An 18,865-nucleotide genomic window follows, 5' to 3' on the forward strand; every position below is an offset into this window, starting at 1 on the left:
AATAATTATATACAGAAAAAAAATATATGGCACAAAAAACTTCTCACAATTCTTTCGAGCTGGTATCAGTCAGAACCGTAATCCGGATTTTATATCTTCATCCATCTCTCTATCCTTGCCTCTATCCGCCTTTAATCTAGTTTTCTGTAATCCATTTTGGGTCGGCTGCGCCACAGCCGCTATACAGTCTGGTTGGGGTGGAGGCTGATCTGAAACCACCTTGTATTTGTCTCCTTAGATTCATGCGATAGAAGAGGAGAGGATGCTTTCCATTGAAACTTTGCACTCTTTCTGGGTGGATGAATGGGTGAATAAATGGATGGATGGATGGACGGATAGATTAATGGATGAATGAATTAATAAATGGATGGATGAGTGGATAGATGGATAGATTAATGGATGATGAATGGATAGATGGACGGATGAATGGATAGATGGATAGATTAATGGATTGACGGATGGATGGATAGACCAATGAATGGATAGATGGATAGATTAAGGGAGGAATGAATGGATAGATGGATAGATCAATGGATGAATGTATGGATGGGATGGACGGATGGCTGGCTGGCTGACTGACTGACGTTTTCAACTTTTGTATTCAGGCCTATACCCGGTAACATGTGGTCAACATGTAGGCCTAACAAGCATTCACCTTCCGTCTTCCATTCAAGAGTTCTCCCTGCTGTGCAGTAATGAGGCCCTTCACAGTGTAACATTAGGGGTACCGTTAGCAGCACAATGCTGCAGAATCCTGCCCTCCAGATAGGGTGTGAGGACGGAGAGCTTAAGTCAAACATATGTATGCGCATGTGTAGTAATCATGATGATGACCATCATCATTTTCATAATGATCATACAAAATATGAATAAAGATATTCTTTACAATACAATATTAAACAAATATACACCATACAGGGCTAAGGTTTCCCATATTTAGAGTTCACACAATCATTATTGTGCTTTTACAAATAATCATTACTAATAATGATGCAGGAATGCAATCTAACAATCTTTTTCATCTACCTTATTTATCAGAAATCATATTTCTATTTATTTGGAATTTCCAAGTACCTTATCCTCACCCCGTTTACCAAATACATTAATTACCTTGCTCCACTAGGTGGTGCTGTATAAAAAGGACTAATTCATCCGACTGGAATGAACGGTGGATTATGTTGCGGGGTTTCTGGTTTCTCTGTGCCCAAAGCCTACCGAATTCGTTTTGGTTTTTGATGGACTGCAAGATAGATAGGCTAGACCATTTAAAAAAGCAGATATGATGGAAATAATAGTCCATCAATAGCCCACTGAAAAACGCTGTCCTTAATTGACCACATGGGGCGCTAGAATAGAGGGTAAAGATGGATCAACTGTAACTTGATTTTATCCGTTACTTGATACGTAAATGGCCAACTTTTTAGGTAAACCATATTATACGAATGACCATGCATTTTTTTTAACCATTCAATGTAGGCTATTTTTCTAGTGTTTTTCTTGCTTTGCAAGTTCTCTGAATCAGAACAATCTATTTTCGGTGAAGTGGTTTGGAGATGTGGTGTAAACGTTCCCACTCTGCGGTCAAGAGACTCAGGTGTGACTTCTTATGGACTGAGTGAGGGGTGTCGTAACGGACTGAATCACTGCGGCTGTGTGCAGTCACACAATGCAGGTTCATAACATTTCGATTTTATTGTAAAGATATTTTTCCCGAAGAAAATACTGGTTATTAATTAAAAAAAAAAAAACGGCAAACAAACCAAATGGATTAGGATACATTCCGTAGTAGTTCGTCGAGCAAGTCCCAATCCAATATGGTGACTTGGCGTTTGTCTTAGTGTTTTCTTTCTGTGACACAACACACAACAGTTAGGGAAGCTTCTTATCCGAATAACGGTCCCTCGAGTCCCACCATCTGCCCTTATTCTGCCGGCACTTGTGCACTACTTTATCTGCATCTGACAATATCCACTTTGCTGTCGTGTGTGTGGTTGAGGTGCCTGCTTCCGTGCATGAGAGAGAGAGAGAGAGAGAGAGAGAGAGAGAGAGAGAGAGAGAGAGAGAGAGAGAGAGAGAGAGAGAGAGAGAGAGAGAGAGAGAGAGAGAGAGAGAGAGAGAGAGAGAGAGAGAGAGAGAGAGAGAGAGAGAGAGAGAGAGAGAGAGAGAGAGAGAGAGAGAGAGAGAGAGAGAGAGAGAGAGAGAGAGAGAGAGAGAGAGAGAGAAATTAGAATCCGAGCGAACTACGGGCGGAGTAATTCGCGGTGTGTGTGTTATGTGTGTGTGCTACGGCTGCTTCTACTTGTCACTCATTGTGGTGCTACTGCTGTTGCTGCGCGTACAAGGGGGGTGTAGAGACCTATAGGACCCGCATCGCTCCTGTCACTGAAGAATATTCCCAAAGCCGGTGTACTTTCTTCTTTCGAGTCCAGTCCCCGGCCAAGTCTGCCCCTGCTACACCGTGCCTGTTTCCTTCAGGAGAATATCCTATCTTTTGAGGAGGACATTGCAATGCTTCAAACCAGGGATCTCATCTGGACATTGCTGTTCATCGGCTGTGCAGGTAAAGTGTTTCGCTTTTTGAAAACGATGATGATATTGATAATAAACGCGTGAGCCTCTAGGATATGCACCCCGCGGCGTGACGGCAAGTGGGGGGGTCAAAGTGTGTGTTGTTGTGCAGCATCCCTCACAGTCCTCGGCATCCCTGCGTCCTTTAGAGCCGGGGTATGTGACGCGGGCAAATATTCAGGATCGAGAATTTAGCAAAGTTTTCGTATGGAAGTTTTTTTATTTTGGAGGAAAACGCACGCAGGAAGACGTATGAGGACGCACCAGTGTAGGGATAAATGAACGCACTTCCATCAGCGGCGCGTCGCCTACTGCGCTATAAGGTGCCGTTATTCCTATGGATCTAATGATGGGGACGTGGTGCCGTATGAGGTCTCTGGACCGCTTTGGTTTTTGCATGCCCATAGGCCTTATTACCTCGAGTTCAAGCACGTACGCCAAAAAGAAACTTGTAGCCTATGGGGAGCGCGTTTTGACAGAACTATGAAACTTGTTATTCCACACTGAGCGTTTTAAAAGATGGACGCTATCACTGAACTGTGATGGGGGGGGGGGGGGGTATAAATGTTTTTTCCACTGGGCTGACGCATCGAAGCGCATTTTTCTTTTTCTAAACCTCATTCGTAATCGTATTTCAATACTGAAGTGTGGTTTGTGACGAATGTAAACTTTATAGCAGCGGTCGAGCTGTTCCGACTCGATGATGAACCGTAACATGCTGGACAGCTGCCTGTGACGCACTGGCGCTGAGGTGCTCGGCGCGACCACTCCAGATATAGGCTGTCCTAGAATAAAATATTCAACAACCACTTGGAACCTAGATTGAGGATCTTGCTAATGAAATGGCTTATTTGGATTTCGCTTTTGCTGGAAGTCTATTTCTTTTTACAACAAAAGGGTTGTGAATCCATGCTTGAGCTGTTTAGTTTGGTTGATTTAAGAATCCCAACAATCAATGAATCACCCCCCCCCCCCTCCCCTTACTTTCAATGAAATCATTCAACTGTTTAACGTAGCCAGATGTTGAACCTGTTAGTGTTATTTTTTTAATTTTATTCAGCAATATTCTATCAAACTGTGGCTAATTGTCAGTGTGGGTTATTTTTTCCCTCCGTTTATTTATTTATTTCAAGTGTTGTGCGCTTTCTTCTTGCACATCATATTGTTTACTCTTTCTGCCGTGTCTAACCATATGGGCTACGGTTTCATTATTGCTATTGAGCGGGTGCTTTGCCTTCTCTTTCAGTGCGCGGAATTATAGTCATTATGGTATTTTATGGTAAACAATGGGATCCAATCACACCGCTGCTGTGGTCCGGGGGCGGGAGGGAGGAAACCCAGTTTCTTATGTTCTCTTGGTCCTCCCAACCCCCTTTCCCCCGCGTTTCTCTCTGTCCCCCTCTCTTCTGTCACACTCTATCCCTTCCACCTCCGCCCCAACCCCCCTCTCCCTACACCCAACCCCACCCCCAACATCGCCCCTCCAATGTCAACGCACGTCGCTTTCCTTTTTTGTATTTTCAATGTAGACATCTGTTAGGGTTCTCTGCGTCTGTTTAAACAAACCTTCTGTATGGACTACACATTAACAGCAGATGGCTCTACATTAAGAATTTGTGTGCGTGTGTATGTATGTGTGGCTCGCACGTGTCCACAGTAGGCCCATTTCTGTGTGTGTTTGGGTTTGCGGGGCCAATATATAAGTATAGTACATCAGGTAGCCTACATGAGATGGCAGTGTGTAGTAGTCCCACTAGCTGTATATCCTTCCCTTCAGCCTTCTGCCAGTCAAAACGAGATGATCAGATTATTGGACCAGAACAAGGCGTCTAAGCAACCAGTAATGACAGTAAGGTGCTGTTGTAGGGGCTCAGACCAAATGTGATCACAGCAAGCTTATCGATTTCCAGTTCCCGTTCCTGTTCACCGTTAATTACATTTCAAGGCCTGTGATGGAGCAACGAGGGTTAACGACCGGCCGTCTGCCAGACAAATGCACTGGGGCCAATTGATCCCTTTATTTTTTTTCATAAAAAAAAATGTAAGGAAAGAAGACAAAAATTGAGTGAGTTAAAAGTAAAACGCAGTAGCCAGTCGTCCTCTGCCTGTCTCTATCGGTCTATCGGCAGGTCTCATGGGAGGGCAACGAGGCTGGTCGGTGGAATCGCTCCTGGGATTGAGAGTGTTGGTAGCGTGTGTGCTGCTGTCAATCTGCAGTCTGTGTGTGTTTGATTGAGGAAGATGGAGGAGGTGAGGGTAAATCAAATAGAAGAATCAAGATGGCTTGGGGTTGCGATGAATGGTTTCTGTGGAAGGGAGTCAGTTGGAACGGAGCGTGTGTGTGGGGGAGGGAGAGGGAACGTAGCTTGGATTCAACATGGCTTCTTTCTCTCGGGCATGGCATGTTTAACTGTGATGTTGATGCATTGGAACAACAGGAGCAAGGCCTTCCTCTGGTGCCCTTGCATCCACTCAGTCACTAGGCTTGCCATAGGGCCTGCCCTTTGCTGATGTTTGAGTACCAAAGGCGATCCCTCCATGCCTAAACATTGCGTAAGTTCTCCTCCAGACGTTAATACACCAGATTTAAATAAACAGATCCCCCGAGCATGGGCCACATATAGAAGTGGAAGAGAAAATACACAATCCCCCTGAAAAGGCCCGCTGTGTGGCTTTGCAACGTCCGTGGTGAGTTCAAAGCCACTATGAAAATAATATGGTCTATTTCTGGCTGAGGGAAATAGTAAAAAAATAGGGGCTTAACAAGGGGAAAATTACAAGGCGTTTCACTTTGTTGCCTAAATACAACTACGAGCCCTCTCTCTCTCTCTCTCTCTCTCTCTCTCTCTCTCTCTCTCTCTCTCTCTCTCTCTCTCTCTCTCTCTCTCTCTCTCTCTCTCTCTCTCTCTCTCTCTCTCTCTCTCTCTCTCTCTCTCTCTCTCCCTCTCTCTCCCCCTCTCTCTCTCTCTCTCTCTCTCTCTCTCTCTCTCTCTCTCTCTCTCTCTCTCTCTCTCTCTCTCTCTCTCTCTCTCTCTCTCTCCATCGCACTCTGTCTCTCTCTGCATCGCACTCTGTCTCTCTCTGCCTCTGCTTTGAATGCATTACATACAGCTATTGTTTTGTCCATCTTTATAGGTTGCCGCTTTATAACCCATTTATGATTTGATTCCTTTAGAACAAGTACATTTAGCTTCAAGACCAGAATTAATTATCTTTATGTACAATTCTTGTGTTGTATCTGCAGGTGATTTGAACCACCCGGGCAACAAAATGTATTTGCAGATTGGATGATTTGTGGTTTTGTAATAAGAGAACGTAGTTTTACACACTAGAGTTATGTCAAACAGATGTTTAATTAAAGTTTTTAAGCATAACTTTATTGCCACTCTCGGCTTCCTGTTGAGACGTTGGCTTAGTAAGAGACAGGTGTGGCCAGTGTAGCGGTACTAGCTCCCTAGTACCGTCTAGCACCCATAAATATATGAATGTGTTTATTTATATTTCCCTCAATTTTTTCATCTCCTGACACAAAGAGGAAAGCTGGGATGCTATGGGGAACTATAGAGGTAGGTAGACAGTGGTTATGACACAATTGACCATTGCAAACCACCCTCCATTGCACCCCCAAAAAAAAATTCTGTCCAGTTCCAGACCATAGATACAAAATAATGCAGATTTACTCGGTTTCATACGTTTTAATGTTCATTTGAAAACGTTTGAAGACCCTCCCAATCCATTAAAGAGATAACTGTCCATGGGCAGAAATACATTTTCAGTTAAATAGTCGTTTCTCCAAGTCCTCCAATTCATTTATTTTGCAAAATCAAATGAGATTCGTTAGGGAGCCGTTAGGATTCGCTCAAACCCCGCCAAGAAATGATGGACGTGTCCATACGCCCCCCCATAATGAGCCCGAGACCCTGGGCAGGCTTCACCAGAGAGGCGATAACCCCCCCCCCGCCCTTTCTACCTCAGCCCCTGCGCTCCTCCTCCATGGCTGAGTGTTGGAGCTGGACGGGTCGTCCTTGCATATTAATCATTGCTGTGAATGGGGGAAACCTGGAGTGATTTGCATTGTGTAAACTCCCAGGACGTCCCATAGAGCCCTGGATACAAGCAAAAGAGAGGGAACAAGAGGAGGCTAGGGAGTTCCCGTGCTGAATGGGCGCTTGCCCCTCCAAGTCCTTTGTCCCCCGGCCGTCCAAATGGACCTTCTTTCTTTTTCTTTCTTCGTCGTAAAAGTGGTCATCAGATGTTTTCTTTTTTTTCAATAATGAGATTAGTTTTCTGTGTGTCAACATATGTAAAGATGTTTTTTTTAATGATACGGTGTTGAAGCACTTTCAGCTGCCACTGCCACCTACAAACAATGCATACCATTAATGTTGTTGTTATCTCTTGAACCCGGTTGTTGTTGTCATATTCGGGAGGACAACAAAGAAAAACCAGACAAAAGGAGATTAAAAATAAAAAGCGACCCGCGTTACGTCTCGCGCTACTTGAACGTGAAAGACGTTTAGTTAGCTTGAGGTGACACAGCCATTCATCACAGCCTCCTCCTCCTCTTCCTCCTCCTCCTCCTTCTCCAGTCAGTGAGTTCTGCTTCCCAGTCTCTGCTCAGAATCACCGGCTCGGATAACTGCATATCACGCAGTACGCCTCGACGACTGGGCCATAAACAAAGATGGTTGATGGTAGAAATTTGGTCTCCCATAAATCTTGAGAAAGACTGTGTGTGCTTTAAGAGGTGAGGCAAAGATGGACGATTGAACAGCGAGACGGAAGTTTTGAATGAAGATGGGTGTGCGTGGCAGCTTGGATCATCGTTTGTATCGATTGACTCGATTTTCAGTTTTTACATTTTAGAAGGGCTTGTAAAATTCGATACAATTTAGATACATGGAGAAAAGTCAAGGCAATTAAGTTAAGGCCATTAAGGGAATTACAGTGACATTAGTAAAGTAAAAGTACACGGGAAAGTGATTACACAGAGGATCCTGGAGGTGGGGGTTCTGTGTGCTGCTCTTAACCAGAATCTGAAGAGCGCTGTGCACCTGGCAACCCTCCCCTCCCCTCCAGTGCACATCCCCCCCTCCCCTCCCCTCCAGTGCACTCCCTCCCCTCCTCGTCTCTCCTCTCCACTTCCCTCCTCTCCTCTCCTCCTCTTCTCTCGACTTCCCTCCCCTCCTCTTCTCTCCTCCTCACCTCTCCTCTCCTCCTCTTCTCTCGACTTCCCTCCCCTCCTCTTCTCTCCTCCTCTCCTCTCCTCTCCTCCCCTCGCCTCCTATGCTCTCTCCTCAGTGCATAGCCTTCTAGGGCAGGTCTCTCTCAACTGATATACTATTCACTGCTCCTCCCTATCTGTGCCAGGGCCAAGGATTTCCATAGTAAAGTGCTGTGGTGACTGCTGAGGCCAACGTTCCATAGGTTCTGTATGTGTGAGTCAGGCCCCTACGTCTACTTGAAGTCTGTCCTTTTATTTACTCTGTAGTATTTGCTACCTTACCGCGTCATGTGCTGTTATTTTGTAACAGCACACTCCCGTTCCCCCCCCCCCCCCCCCCCCCTTCTTTTTTGGCGTCTTGACCGATTTACGTGTTTTTTCCTATTTACATCCGTTGATATCCGTTTGTGTAACGCGTAGGCTGAGGTGTTTGTCATGCGTTTGCAAGCTTGTGTGTGTGTGTGTATACAACTGTAACACATTTTCAGCAGCCATGCCTGTTAAAAAAACCGACCATGTTTGCAGCCTGCATCAACACCGCTAATCTATGGAAGACCTTCTGCTTGCGCTCCCTCCACCCACCCCCCCAATGGTCTTCGGTCATGTGAAAGCTGCAGAGTGAAATGAATGTGTCCACAGAGTGCCTTTTTATTTCCTAATGGAATCAGTGCATCCTCTCACCTGCTACAACAGAGACGGAGACTCCGGCGAAGCCATCTGCAGAGGAAACGCACGACACTGTGCTGATTTGATTGGTATCTGTTCGTATTGACGTACCTGTTTAAGTTGCTGCAAGCCTGCTAAACCCTCCCTCACTCCCTTCCTCCATCCATCCATCCATCCATCCTTCCCTCCCTCCCTCCCTCCCTCCCTCTGAGTTATATTTAGCATCCGTGCTCACCCCGTTGTAACCTTTATGGAGAATAGTTTATGTCACTGCTGCTGGAAGTATTAGACCTGGGTTTCTTGTTGTTGACATTTTGGTGAGGAATGATTCCCCTGGGTTATACACACACGCACGAACACGCTGCGCACACATGCACACCGAGCGGAAGCGCACACACACACACACACACACACACACACACACACACACACACACACACACACACACACAACCACACACACACACACACACACACACACACACACACACACACACACACACACACACACACACACACACAAAAGACACAAAAGACACAATATATACTGTGTACATACAGAGAAGCTTCAAGCAGCACTGTACTCGGCTGTAATTCCATCCAAGTCTTGACGAGGTGTACCCAACAAGGGCCACTGGGGGAGAGACCGGCCTGGAGGACATGAAAGGACACCCTTGTGCGTAGCCTGGTGCCTAAGAGATCTTCAATCGATTTCAGGGGCCGATACCTTCCAGCCGGCCCTGCCATAAGGTATCGGGGCGCGGGGCGATGCAGAGTCTGTGGCACCAGGGGTCGAAGTGACTTGATAATTGTGGTGTCATTGGGAGGAGAGCTGGGGGTTGACGTGGGTTGTGAGAAGCTCAGTGCACTTGATTAAGTAACAACAGCACTCCACTGTTGTCCTCTCTCTCTCTCTCTCTCTCTCTCTCTCTCTCTCTCTCTCTCTCTCTCTCTCTCTCTCTCTCTCTCTCTCTCTCTCTCTCTCTCTCTGAATAGGAGGGCGTGGAATGGGGTGGATGGAAGCTGGAAGCATTTCACTGACCATATTAACCCTGGCAAACACATTTTTTGCGCTAAGCTTGACTGCCTCCTACCGTATGATTTAGGGGCAAAATGCTTTGATTTGATTCGTTTGACTGCATGTGTGACATTGGGTGGTGTCCCTGATTCGAGTGCATGTCGACCACTTTCTCCAGAAGCACGACAGCCGCAATAACAAAAACAATTGCCATCATCACCACTCCCCAAGCGAGATGCTGATGTTGTTTACCTACTCTCTACTTTTATGGCGTTGTTTGTCCCCGCAAACGGTTGCTGCGCATTCAGACGTCTGGCGCATTGCGATGTGGCGCACAAAATAGGGCTGCACTATGATTTCAACGTTATGTTTATTCTTGTTTGGATAAGAGTCTGGTGTGTAATTGCCTCTCACAGGAGTGGGGGGAGAATAATGGAGCAGCGTTCAGCCGCCCCATCTGCTTATTGCGTTGTCAGGAGCCTACACCTCTGTACTCGTAGCCTCCTGCTGATGGACACACTGGCTGGATTTGAGGTGCAGAGGTGCGGAGTGCAAGCAATGAATCGTTTGTTTTCCGATCGTCATAGTGAAGGTGTCGGGGCAGGAGAGCATCCTGTGTCGTACGAGGGAAAAAAACAATGTATTTGATGGCCTGTGTGTTTTGTATACGGGTTCCTGACTGAGATTGGCCTGTTTGACTTCCTTCCCCCCCTATCTTCTCCGAGGCTGTAACCGTGGTTGCGCCGGGGCATGAATCCGATTGGCCCACCAGATCAGAGTGACTCATCGCCCTCGATGATGTAATGGCCCCCGCCGAAGGGGGCCGATGAGCTCATGCAGGGGATGCACTGTGCCCTTCCCAGGGATCGTGTGTCGTTCTCAGGTGCCAGGTTGTCTCGGCCCTCCCTGTGCGCGGAGGGCACAACAACAGGCCCAGGTCCACGGGGAGATGTGGAGCAAGGTGAGCCGTGCGCTGCTGTCGAGCTTGTTTACTTCCTTCACGGGGTTCAGTCTGCGGGCTTGCGTGCTCCCCAAAGACCAGCGTCCTCTCGCTCTACCGGCGCCATCTGCAGGCGGGGCTGACTTACTTGTGGTGGGACCCCTTACCATATGAATTTCAAATCATCTGATGACTGGAAATATGGTGGATCAAGTGCTCCGGGCTGGAATATAACAAGCACTGGGTTTCCCCACATACAGCCTTCTCTCAAATTAGTGTGCAAGTGTGTTTTTATCTTTGCCTGCCTTCCCTCGTTTTGGGGAAATAATGAGTGAAATACAATTTATTCCCAAAAAGAGTCCCAAAAAATCCCAGTTTATACCTTCCCTCAACTGTATCCAGATTGTTGTCTCCCAGATGGGAAGCAGTTGTAAGTGTGCACACATTAGTGCTTGTGTGTTGGTGTGTGTGTATTAGACTGTCCTGGTAGTTTGAGTTTAAAAAAAGGGCAGTAAACAAGAAGCCCGCAATTCTCAGAGGAAGACACAAATATTAATGCACTATTAAATATGGGGGTTAAACATTTATTTATGAGACCCAAACAAACATGGAGTTTGTGTCTGCAGGCAGTTTGGCTGATTATGAATTCCAACAGTTCTGAAAGGCTAGAACAAACAAATAGTTTCACTAATCAAGGCTGATATTGTACTTTTAAGCTATTTTTTTATATTTTAAATTGCTACTCACAGCCCTATGCAACTCTCGGCACAGCTACAATTTGAATGCATAAATTTGGACCCACTGCGAATGTGTTTTCTGTAAAGAAAACAACGTCAACGCATCCAATTTTCTTTCTTGAGAAATTATCAAAAAATGGGACAGCACAAAATAATTTAAAGAAAATTGACACTGCACCAACCTCATCCCATACGTTCGACCCTGATTATTAAATGTTTTTCTGGTCGTTAGTGTAGTCTACGAGCTACCGTCCAACGAGCGGCAAGCACCCCACACAAAGAGAACCCTGAAAGAAACCCCCAGAAATGGACAGGCATAGCAGAAGCGTTGCTGCTGTAACCCATGGGGAAATCAAACTTGAACGCTGTAATTATCTCTGGCTGGAGGTGATGTTGTGGTGTTTGTTAGCGAGAGTGGTTGCGTGGGGGTGGGTGGGTGGTAGGTGGATGCCATGAACATCCTGTGAGGAGGCAACAATAATTGGACCTTACAGCCGCCACACTCCTCCACGGAGCCTGTTGTGCTCAGGGTGTGGACGGCGTTTCATAGCCAGAGGTTTTGTTGACGTCTGTTACCCAGGGGCCGTGGTTGGGATTGGGAGTGCTGATTGGCGATTTAAAACCATCGACTAATCAAGCAGGTTTGCTACGGTTAACACTCAACTGCTGTGATACCCTTAATGTTGCCTGGGATCTGGCAAAATAACACCCGTAAATAACAGGAGGTGCCTCGTGTCCCTTGGGCGATGCTGTGGCCTCATTGTGTGAATGTTTAATGAATAATTGAGGCAAAATCTCCCGAATTCACTGTGAAACATGTGCCATGTTTCTAAGGAATCAGTGCCACATCATATATCTAGCCTGTACCCCCCGGCTCCACCCCAAGCCAACCCCTACGCACCCTGACTAAAGACTGAGGAGCGGGCTTCCCATTATGTGTTTTATAGTGGGACGGCTGTCTCTGAAGCAGGAGGGGCCTGTAATTTATGAAGAGCAATTGTCAGAAACCCAGCCCCCAACATGCCCCACTACACACACACACACACACACACACACACACACACACACACACACACACACACACACACACACACACACACACACACACACACACACACACACACACACACACACACAGAGAGACAGAAAAGAGCGGGAAAAGGCCCTGGCGGTCTGTCTATTTGAGGTAAGAGAGGGGCCAACAGAGGCTGGGGGGAAGGGGGGCACAATAGAGAGTATTTGACCTCTCACTGCACTGGGGGGGGGAGATCAACTCCTGCTTTAATTGTTTTCCTTTATTTTCCTTGGGATCCTTTTGTCCGTGAAAAACACCAAAGACTTCTTTCCCGGGCCACAGTTTTCAATCTCACATCTGCATCCATCCCAAACCATGACCTCAAAGGTCGTTGTCCTGCGTCGATTCTTGCTCCATGTCTTAATTCTCCCCCATTACATCCACAAGCAAGTTTGGTTTTGTCAATACTCAACCCTGACTCCCACCAAGAAAACAGTTATTTGAAAAGAACACAGTGGCAAAAGCCATCCTTTCCACATTTGAATATGTGCTATGTAATCATCCTCCCCGAACTCCCCTCCACCATGGATGTCACAGCCGAGTCTGCTGCTATGAGTGACAGCTGTCTCTGTCGGTCATGTAACTGCTGGCTGCTGTTTGCGCATAACATGCCGCTATCATCAAAAACTGCTGCATCTGCCGAGTTGCGGAGCAGCGCAATTATGGAGCAATCGGAGAAAATGCACAACACACAGAGATAAACTGAGAATATTATCATTGCTTCATTTGTTTCCGCTTTGGAACACAACGCTCTTGTTGAGGAGGTGGATTTCGCAGGTGTTTTCTCTTTCCTGGCCGCTACGGTGTAGCATTCCACAATGTGTTGTGTTTGGCGATAATGTTGCTACACACGATGGGGAAAAGATGTGTTGCTGTGAATCCCTCCTCGAGTTACATTTACCTCCTGGTTTTGGCTCATACTTGCTTGCCAAAGGAGCGTCAGGGTAGTTTGGGTAATGGCATGGCAACTTGCGATAAACAAGGAAGGTGGTGGGAGGCGGCGATAGCTGAACCGATAAGATAGCATTGGATGAAGTACTTTATAGATCCATTTCTCAAAAAAGATAATGTAAAACTTGTTTTTACTACATTTCAGACATCATTTTGTGTGAATGCAATGTCCTAGAGTCCATAGAAACCAATGTATTTCAGGCCTCCTACCCCTTAGAAAATTGCACGGCATATGAAATGTGAAAAAGATCCTATCCAAGGATAACCAAATTATTTCATGGTAAGGACCAATTAGATATGACCTTTGGCTAGTTTCCTAAAAGATTAGAAAGGTACGGTCAAACCCAAACCAAATATGTTCCTCCTCGTTCTCCTCCCTTAACAGTGACCGATAAGGAACTGAATTTCCAATGAAGCCCATGGCGTGTTTCAACCGAAAAACAAACCCACGCCCTGATAAGTTCAATAATTCAACTTAAAAATAGGGGAGGGCATATCACTGCGTTTGAATGATGCTTATTCGGCGTGCGGGCTGGCCAAATCTGGGCTGGTTTCTACATCCTCCAAGGGTTCGAGGGGTTGCCCTTTACTCCTAGCCATGGAATGGCTCAAGTCAGATTATAAACCCTGATAACAAGGCCAGAGAAATGTTCCACCATGCCCTCGCCGTGCCTCATGAACTCCCCTGCTTCCCCGACGTTTGCAGTGGATATATATAACAACAACATCCATATTTTAAACGTTCTCTCATGCCTGGAAACGGCAGGCAGCTGTCTACTATTAACGTACACTGCAGGATTTCTTTATAAAGGGCAGTATTTTAAGTGGGTAATTTCTCCCCCGTAATGGCGGTAAAAAAAAACAGCGAAAACAATAAAAAAAAGAAGCTGAAAATAAACAAACATTTTCTTTTTGGTCTTCGTTTCGAGACGAAGGAAGGTGGAAATTATAAGAACGTATATGCCAATAAGTAACCAGGCAAAAAACATGTGCCTCGCTCTGGGAGAAGAACCCAAGTGCATAAATCCTACTGTTGTCTTGATGTTTAAACTGAGCTTGAGTGCATGCAGCACGCTCCAGTTGGAAGGAATCAATCACAATTTGACCGATGGAAAGTGTTGTCCAAATAACTTTCAAAAACACAGATAGGAGCCGCTAACGAAGCAGCCTGTGCCTCTGTCGTTGATTGTCCAGAGGAAGCGATTGGCTGCTAACAATGCAATCCATCTCGCTATGGGTTAAATCTCCTACGTTTTACATAATTCGAAAGCAATGCAATTGCATTGTAGGGTAATAACTAGTGAAGCACTAGTATCACTTTTTCAGTGATGATAGATCTTTTGTGAGTACCAATCCCCGTAAAAAAATCCTCCAATCCATTAGCCTACTTTACTTAAACACATCATGGGGGTACATCCTTAACACCCATTTGAACACCATAATAATGACTGTCTTGCAATCCATCACCCAAAAACACTCTGCACCACGTCGTAAAAGCTTTCTCGTGCATCGGTCAGCAGAATCAATATTTCCCCCTGGATCATCATGTGTCCTGTAAATGGCAACCATCATGTTTCCACGTGTCGGAAAAAGTGGTATCTGATGTCAGCCCCTTCCCTCTTTGATATTCCACATGGTGGATAAAGCCTGCAGCCTGGTAATCATCCCCACTTGCGTGCCACATGTTCGCCTGGTTTTGTGGGTTGACATCTGATACCAGCAGTCCTGTTAACACAAGGCTACTCCCATCGCACGGAATGGTGGGCACGACTCGGCAATGGACGTAGCTTAGCTTCCAGGGTTCACCTCCGGGGGTGGCGCGTTGCTCATTATTGGTTAACACCACTACCTCTCAACACAGCGGGCCACTATGTTACTATGCTCCCTGCCTTGTTGTGGTCCATCATCATTTCTCACCCCCATTGGCTTGTTTCCGCTCACTTCTGAAGGGACCCATAACACCAGGGCCAGCTAACACACTCAAAGGCTTCTGTTGTCTCGGGGCAGTGACTGTTGTGTTCGCCCGACCCCCCGGGAACCCTAGTTAGAGCAGAGCACGGATGACCCTGTGAGAAAGACCTCAAGCGACGACCTGGTAGAACCCCCCCCATCCCCCCCTCCATCACTCCTACCACCACCGAGCCGTCAGAAGTACACCACTGCCCAAGGAGGTGGTATTGTGGTGGCCATCCGTGGCTGGTGTTTTCAGCACCTTAGACCACAGTGGGTGGCTCAATTATGTTGAATGAAACAGGGCAGGGGGACTGACAATGAAAGTTTAACAGTGCCCACCAACAAGATGTGCCTGCGATGTCTCGAGCACGCTACGCAACGCCTGTCGTTTCTTCGAAAGCTACGTGATGAATGTATACGTTTTAGAAATGTCGTGGTGGTGAGCGAGAGGGTCAGCTTCAGAGATCAGTCCTAATGAATGGGCCAGTCAGACACATTCCGGAAAAGTGTTGAGTGTATAGTCCCTATTTATGCGAGGCCAGAGCAGAAAGATGGAAGCTGTCCATGGGAAATGGACTTCGGCAAATGAGCGGACAACAGAGAGGATGAGAGTTCCAATTGTTGAGGGTTTGCAATCAAGGTTTTCTCTCACTCCTTTCTGTCCCTCTTTCCCTCCCCCTCTCCCTCGCTCCCTCCCTCTCTCTCTCTCGTAAGAATGAAGAGTCTGTTAGCCACAGGCTACAGAGAACCGGACGAGATACAGTGCGGCCAGCAGACATGGCTTCCCAAAGACAGGAGCCTCTTTTTAACCCGGCCACTCTCTCATTAGGGAGCACGACTCATTGTTTATGGGCCTTAATGAGGCTCGGCGCGGCCGGGGCGGGAGAACAAGGAGAGACGGGGGTGGGGTGGGGGGGAGAGAGAGAGCACAGACACTGCATTCAGTTAACCAGTGTAGCTATTCTCGTTTCTCCGCGCGGCGCTGGAAAGAAGGGCTGGAGGGATGCAAACATCCCCCCCCCCCCCCCCCCCCCCCCCCCCAAAGCCCCTCTTCACATGCACTCGGTTTAGGTTGCCTGCGTTGCTGTGGGCTGCGTGTTGATTTGGACAACGGACTCCTGCACCCGACTTAAACTCCAATCTATCCCATCTATTATTTGTTGCTTGTCTATAGCATGTCTCCTTCTTTGGTCTTAATGGGATTGTTAAAAGCTCTGTCTCTGGGCACCGTTTTACCAGGGACATTGAGGAGCTTTAATTAGTTCACTTTACGGATATTGTGCTTTTTTTTTCAATGCCAGGCCCTGTGGCTTTAGTCTCTGGAGGGTTTTTCAAATGCCAGCTTTCTGAGGTGAAACCACACAGACCAAACAGCATCGCTGCTGCTCTCTGTTTCGCCGAAAAAGAAATCGGAGAAACTCGCGAACAATTGGACAGCAGGGTATATCTTGGATATTCTGAGATTAATTATAATGCAATCCAATACAGAAAGATTATAACATACCAGGTACTCCACTGTTCCTATTCCCCACTTCTACAGAAGGCTTTTCGTTTTAAATCGACTATTACGCTATTTTTTATTTTAATGAAGTCCTTTTTGTTAGCTTGTCATAAAAGAGATTCCATTTGTATTGCAATTATATCAGACATTGAAGTAGAGAAGACATGAAATTAAGTTTGAAATGAATGGGGTGGGATGGGGGGGGGGAGAGCTGCCTTTCCGAACCCGAGCCACTTAGAGGGTGCAGCCCGGCCTGAGAGACCGCTTTTTATTTATTGAATAGCGGTAATCAATGTCAATGACATCACCAGGTGCTTATTGTGTTAGGGAGTGTATCAGGTGCAGCCCCTGCGGTCTACGTGCAGTGTTCGGTTACCCTTCCAGTGCACTCTCCAGCCAAAGAAAAATATATAATGGCGTTAATAGTGAGATCGTAATAGTGTTAGAGGTGTCCTATAAGTTTCACACAACTATGTAATTCAGTTGCTCTCTATCTGCCCATTTAAATTACATTTGAACTCTTCTTAGAGGCCTGTGACCCCTGCAAATGGATGCGTTATATGGCTGCGCAGGAAAGGAAATGTATAGAATTCACAGCTTGAGACGTGCTTAATGAAGTTTGGAGGATCCCAGGCTCCTTTACAATGCATCCTGTAACAGTATCCACATTGTGTGTGTGTGTGTGTGTGTGTGTGTGTGTGTGTGTGTGTGTGTGCGTGTGTGTGTGTGTGTTTCTGTGTGTGTGTGTGTGTGTGTGCATGTGTGTTTCTGTGTGTGTGTGTCTCTGTGTGCATGTGCTTGTGCGTGCGATGATGGGGGGTGAGGACGGGTGGGCATTCCTGAAATGATGTTTAGTTTCTGGGCAACCAGGCGGCAGCTGTGCATATCTTGGTTTCCGAGTGATGGGGTAGCGGGGTGGGGTTGATGGCGGTGGTGGGGGGGCAGAGACGTGCTCGCCACAGGGCTGGCGATGAGGCAAATTTGCCTCTATGTGTGTGTGTATTGTGATGATGGAGGCTCACTAATGCAGCTGTGTTTAAATAGCGAGATTGCGGTTCGATCAACATCTCCGGGGACTCTGTAGCTAAAAGAGTGGAGAGAACCGCAAATAAAGTGGGAGAGAAGGAGGGAGCGAACGATGGAGTCTCTGAGAGTTTTAGCGTTCAAAACATTAAGGGGACGAACGCTTGATTATTGTCACCACTTGTGCGTCAGTTACAGCACTACCTGCTGGGAGGGATGAGACAGACACAGGTGTAATTTCCAAATTTCCCTTGGGAGGGGGTAGGGAGAAGTTGGGATCTTGAATCACATTACACGTCCGCTCTCTGTCTTCTGAGCGTTCTGCCCCCGATTCACCGCAGATGTAGCTGGGGTGGGAGTGGATGCCTTCCCTCTTGGCCTGCCCTCATTCATCACGGCCCGCCATCTTAGCGGTGGGCTGGGCCGCATTATGCTGTTGGTTCCTCTTTTCCCCTTTTCCAAAAGACTGGATGCATTCATGCACCAAGTGCTTATACTCAGTTGCGTAATACATCCAGTTTTGAGCGGTTCTCAGTGCCATTCTGGGTGTTTTCCCGCCGACGGCTCTTCCTCTTTGTGTGTAACAGATACCGCGCCGGGTGATGGATAGGGAACACTGAAATATGGCGTGGTCACTCTTATCTGTGGCGCACGGGCCGGGATGAAATAGTGTTGGAATAAGGAGGAACACTATAGGGAAGCCGTGTTGGACGTACAGAGCAGACACATCAGATCAGGGTATGGGAAGCATATGGCCTGGCGCGTCATTCCTGCACAACAAGAAAAGGTGTTAGAAGGATAAAATGTAAGCAACACCACCGGGAATAATGTCGGAAGTGAAGAACAGTCCCGTTTGAAATGGACATATGGGCCGGTCCTTCATTCGTGTAGAACGAGAAAGTGTTAGAAGTATAATGTGTTAGTAACGCTAACAGGAACAGTGCTGCTAGTTCAGAATAATCACATTGGATACAAAACACAGACATATGGCCTGGACACATCGTTCCTGTAGGACACGAGTCTTCAGAAGAAATAGTGTGAGAAATGATAGTGTTGGTTAAACTACAGGGAACCATGTGGTTTTCTGGCAACCAGAGACTCCAAACAAAGTAACAGTACATTTTGAAACATTGAAGTGAAGCTCGGCTGACTCAAGCAGCCGGGTGGACCTGAGGGGGCCACAGGACAAGGTGAGGAACGAGCCTGGTTC

The 18,865-nt window shown here is 46.8% G+C and overlaps 1 protein-coding gene across 17 annotated transcripts in view; it reads left to right on the forward strand.

Moving 5' to 3' along the window:
- Positions 1 to 2,209: 2,209 nt before the first annotated feature.
- The window catches only part of ncam1a (neural cell adhesion molecule 1a), a 174,214-nt gene continuing 157,558 nt past the window's right edge, over positions 2,210 to 18,865 (forward strand). For 7 of the 17 annotated variants that reach the window (XM_030361336.1, XM_030361337.1, XM_030361343.1 and 4 more), the window contains exon 1: positions 2,211 to 2,560. In XM_030361336.1, coding sequence (XP_030217196.1) covers positions 2,509 to 2,560 — 52 coding nt within the window. In that variant the 5' untranslated portion in view covers positions 2,211 to 2,508. Of the gene's footprint in view, positions 2,561 to 18,865 lie in introns of all 17 variants that reach the window. The other 10 variants (XM_030361345.1, XM_030361346.1, XM_030361341.1 and 7 more) reach the window with 5 other exon arrangements.

Source organism: Gadus morhua, chromosome 7, assembly GCF_902167405.1.
Source record: "Gadus morhua chromosome 7, gadMor3.0, whole genome shotgun sequence".
NCBI lineage: Eukaryota > Metazoa > Chordata > Actinopteri > Gadiformes > Gadidae > Gadus > Gadus morhua.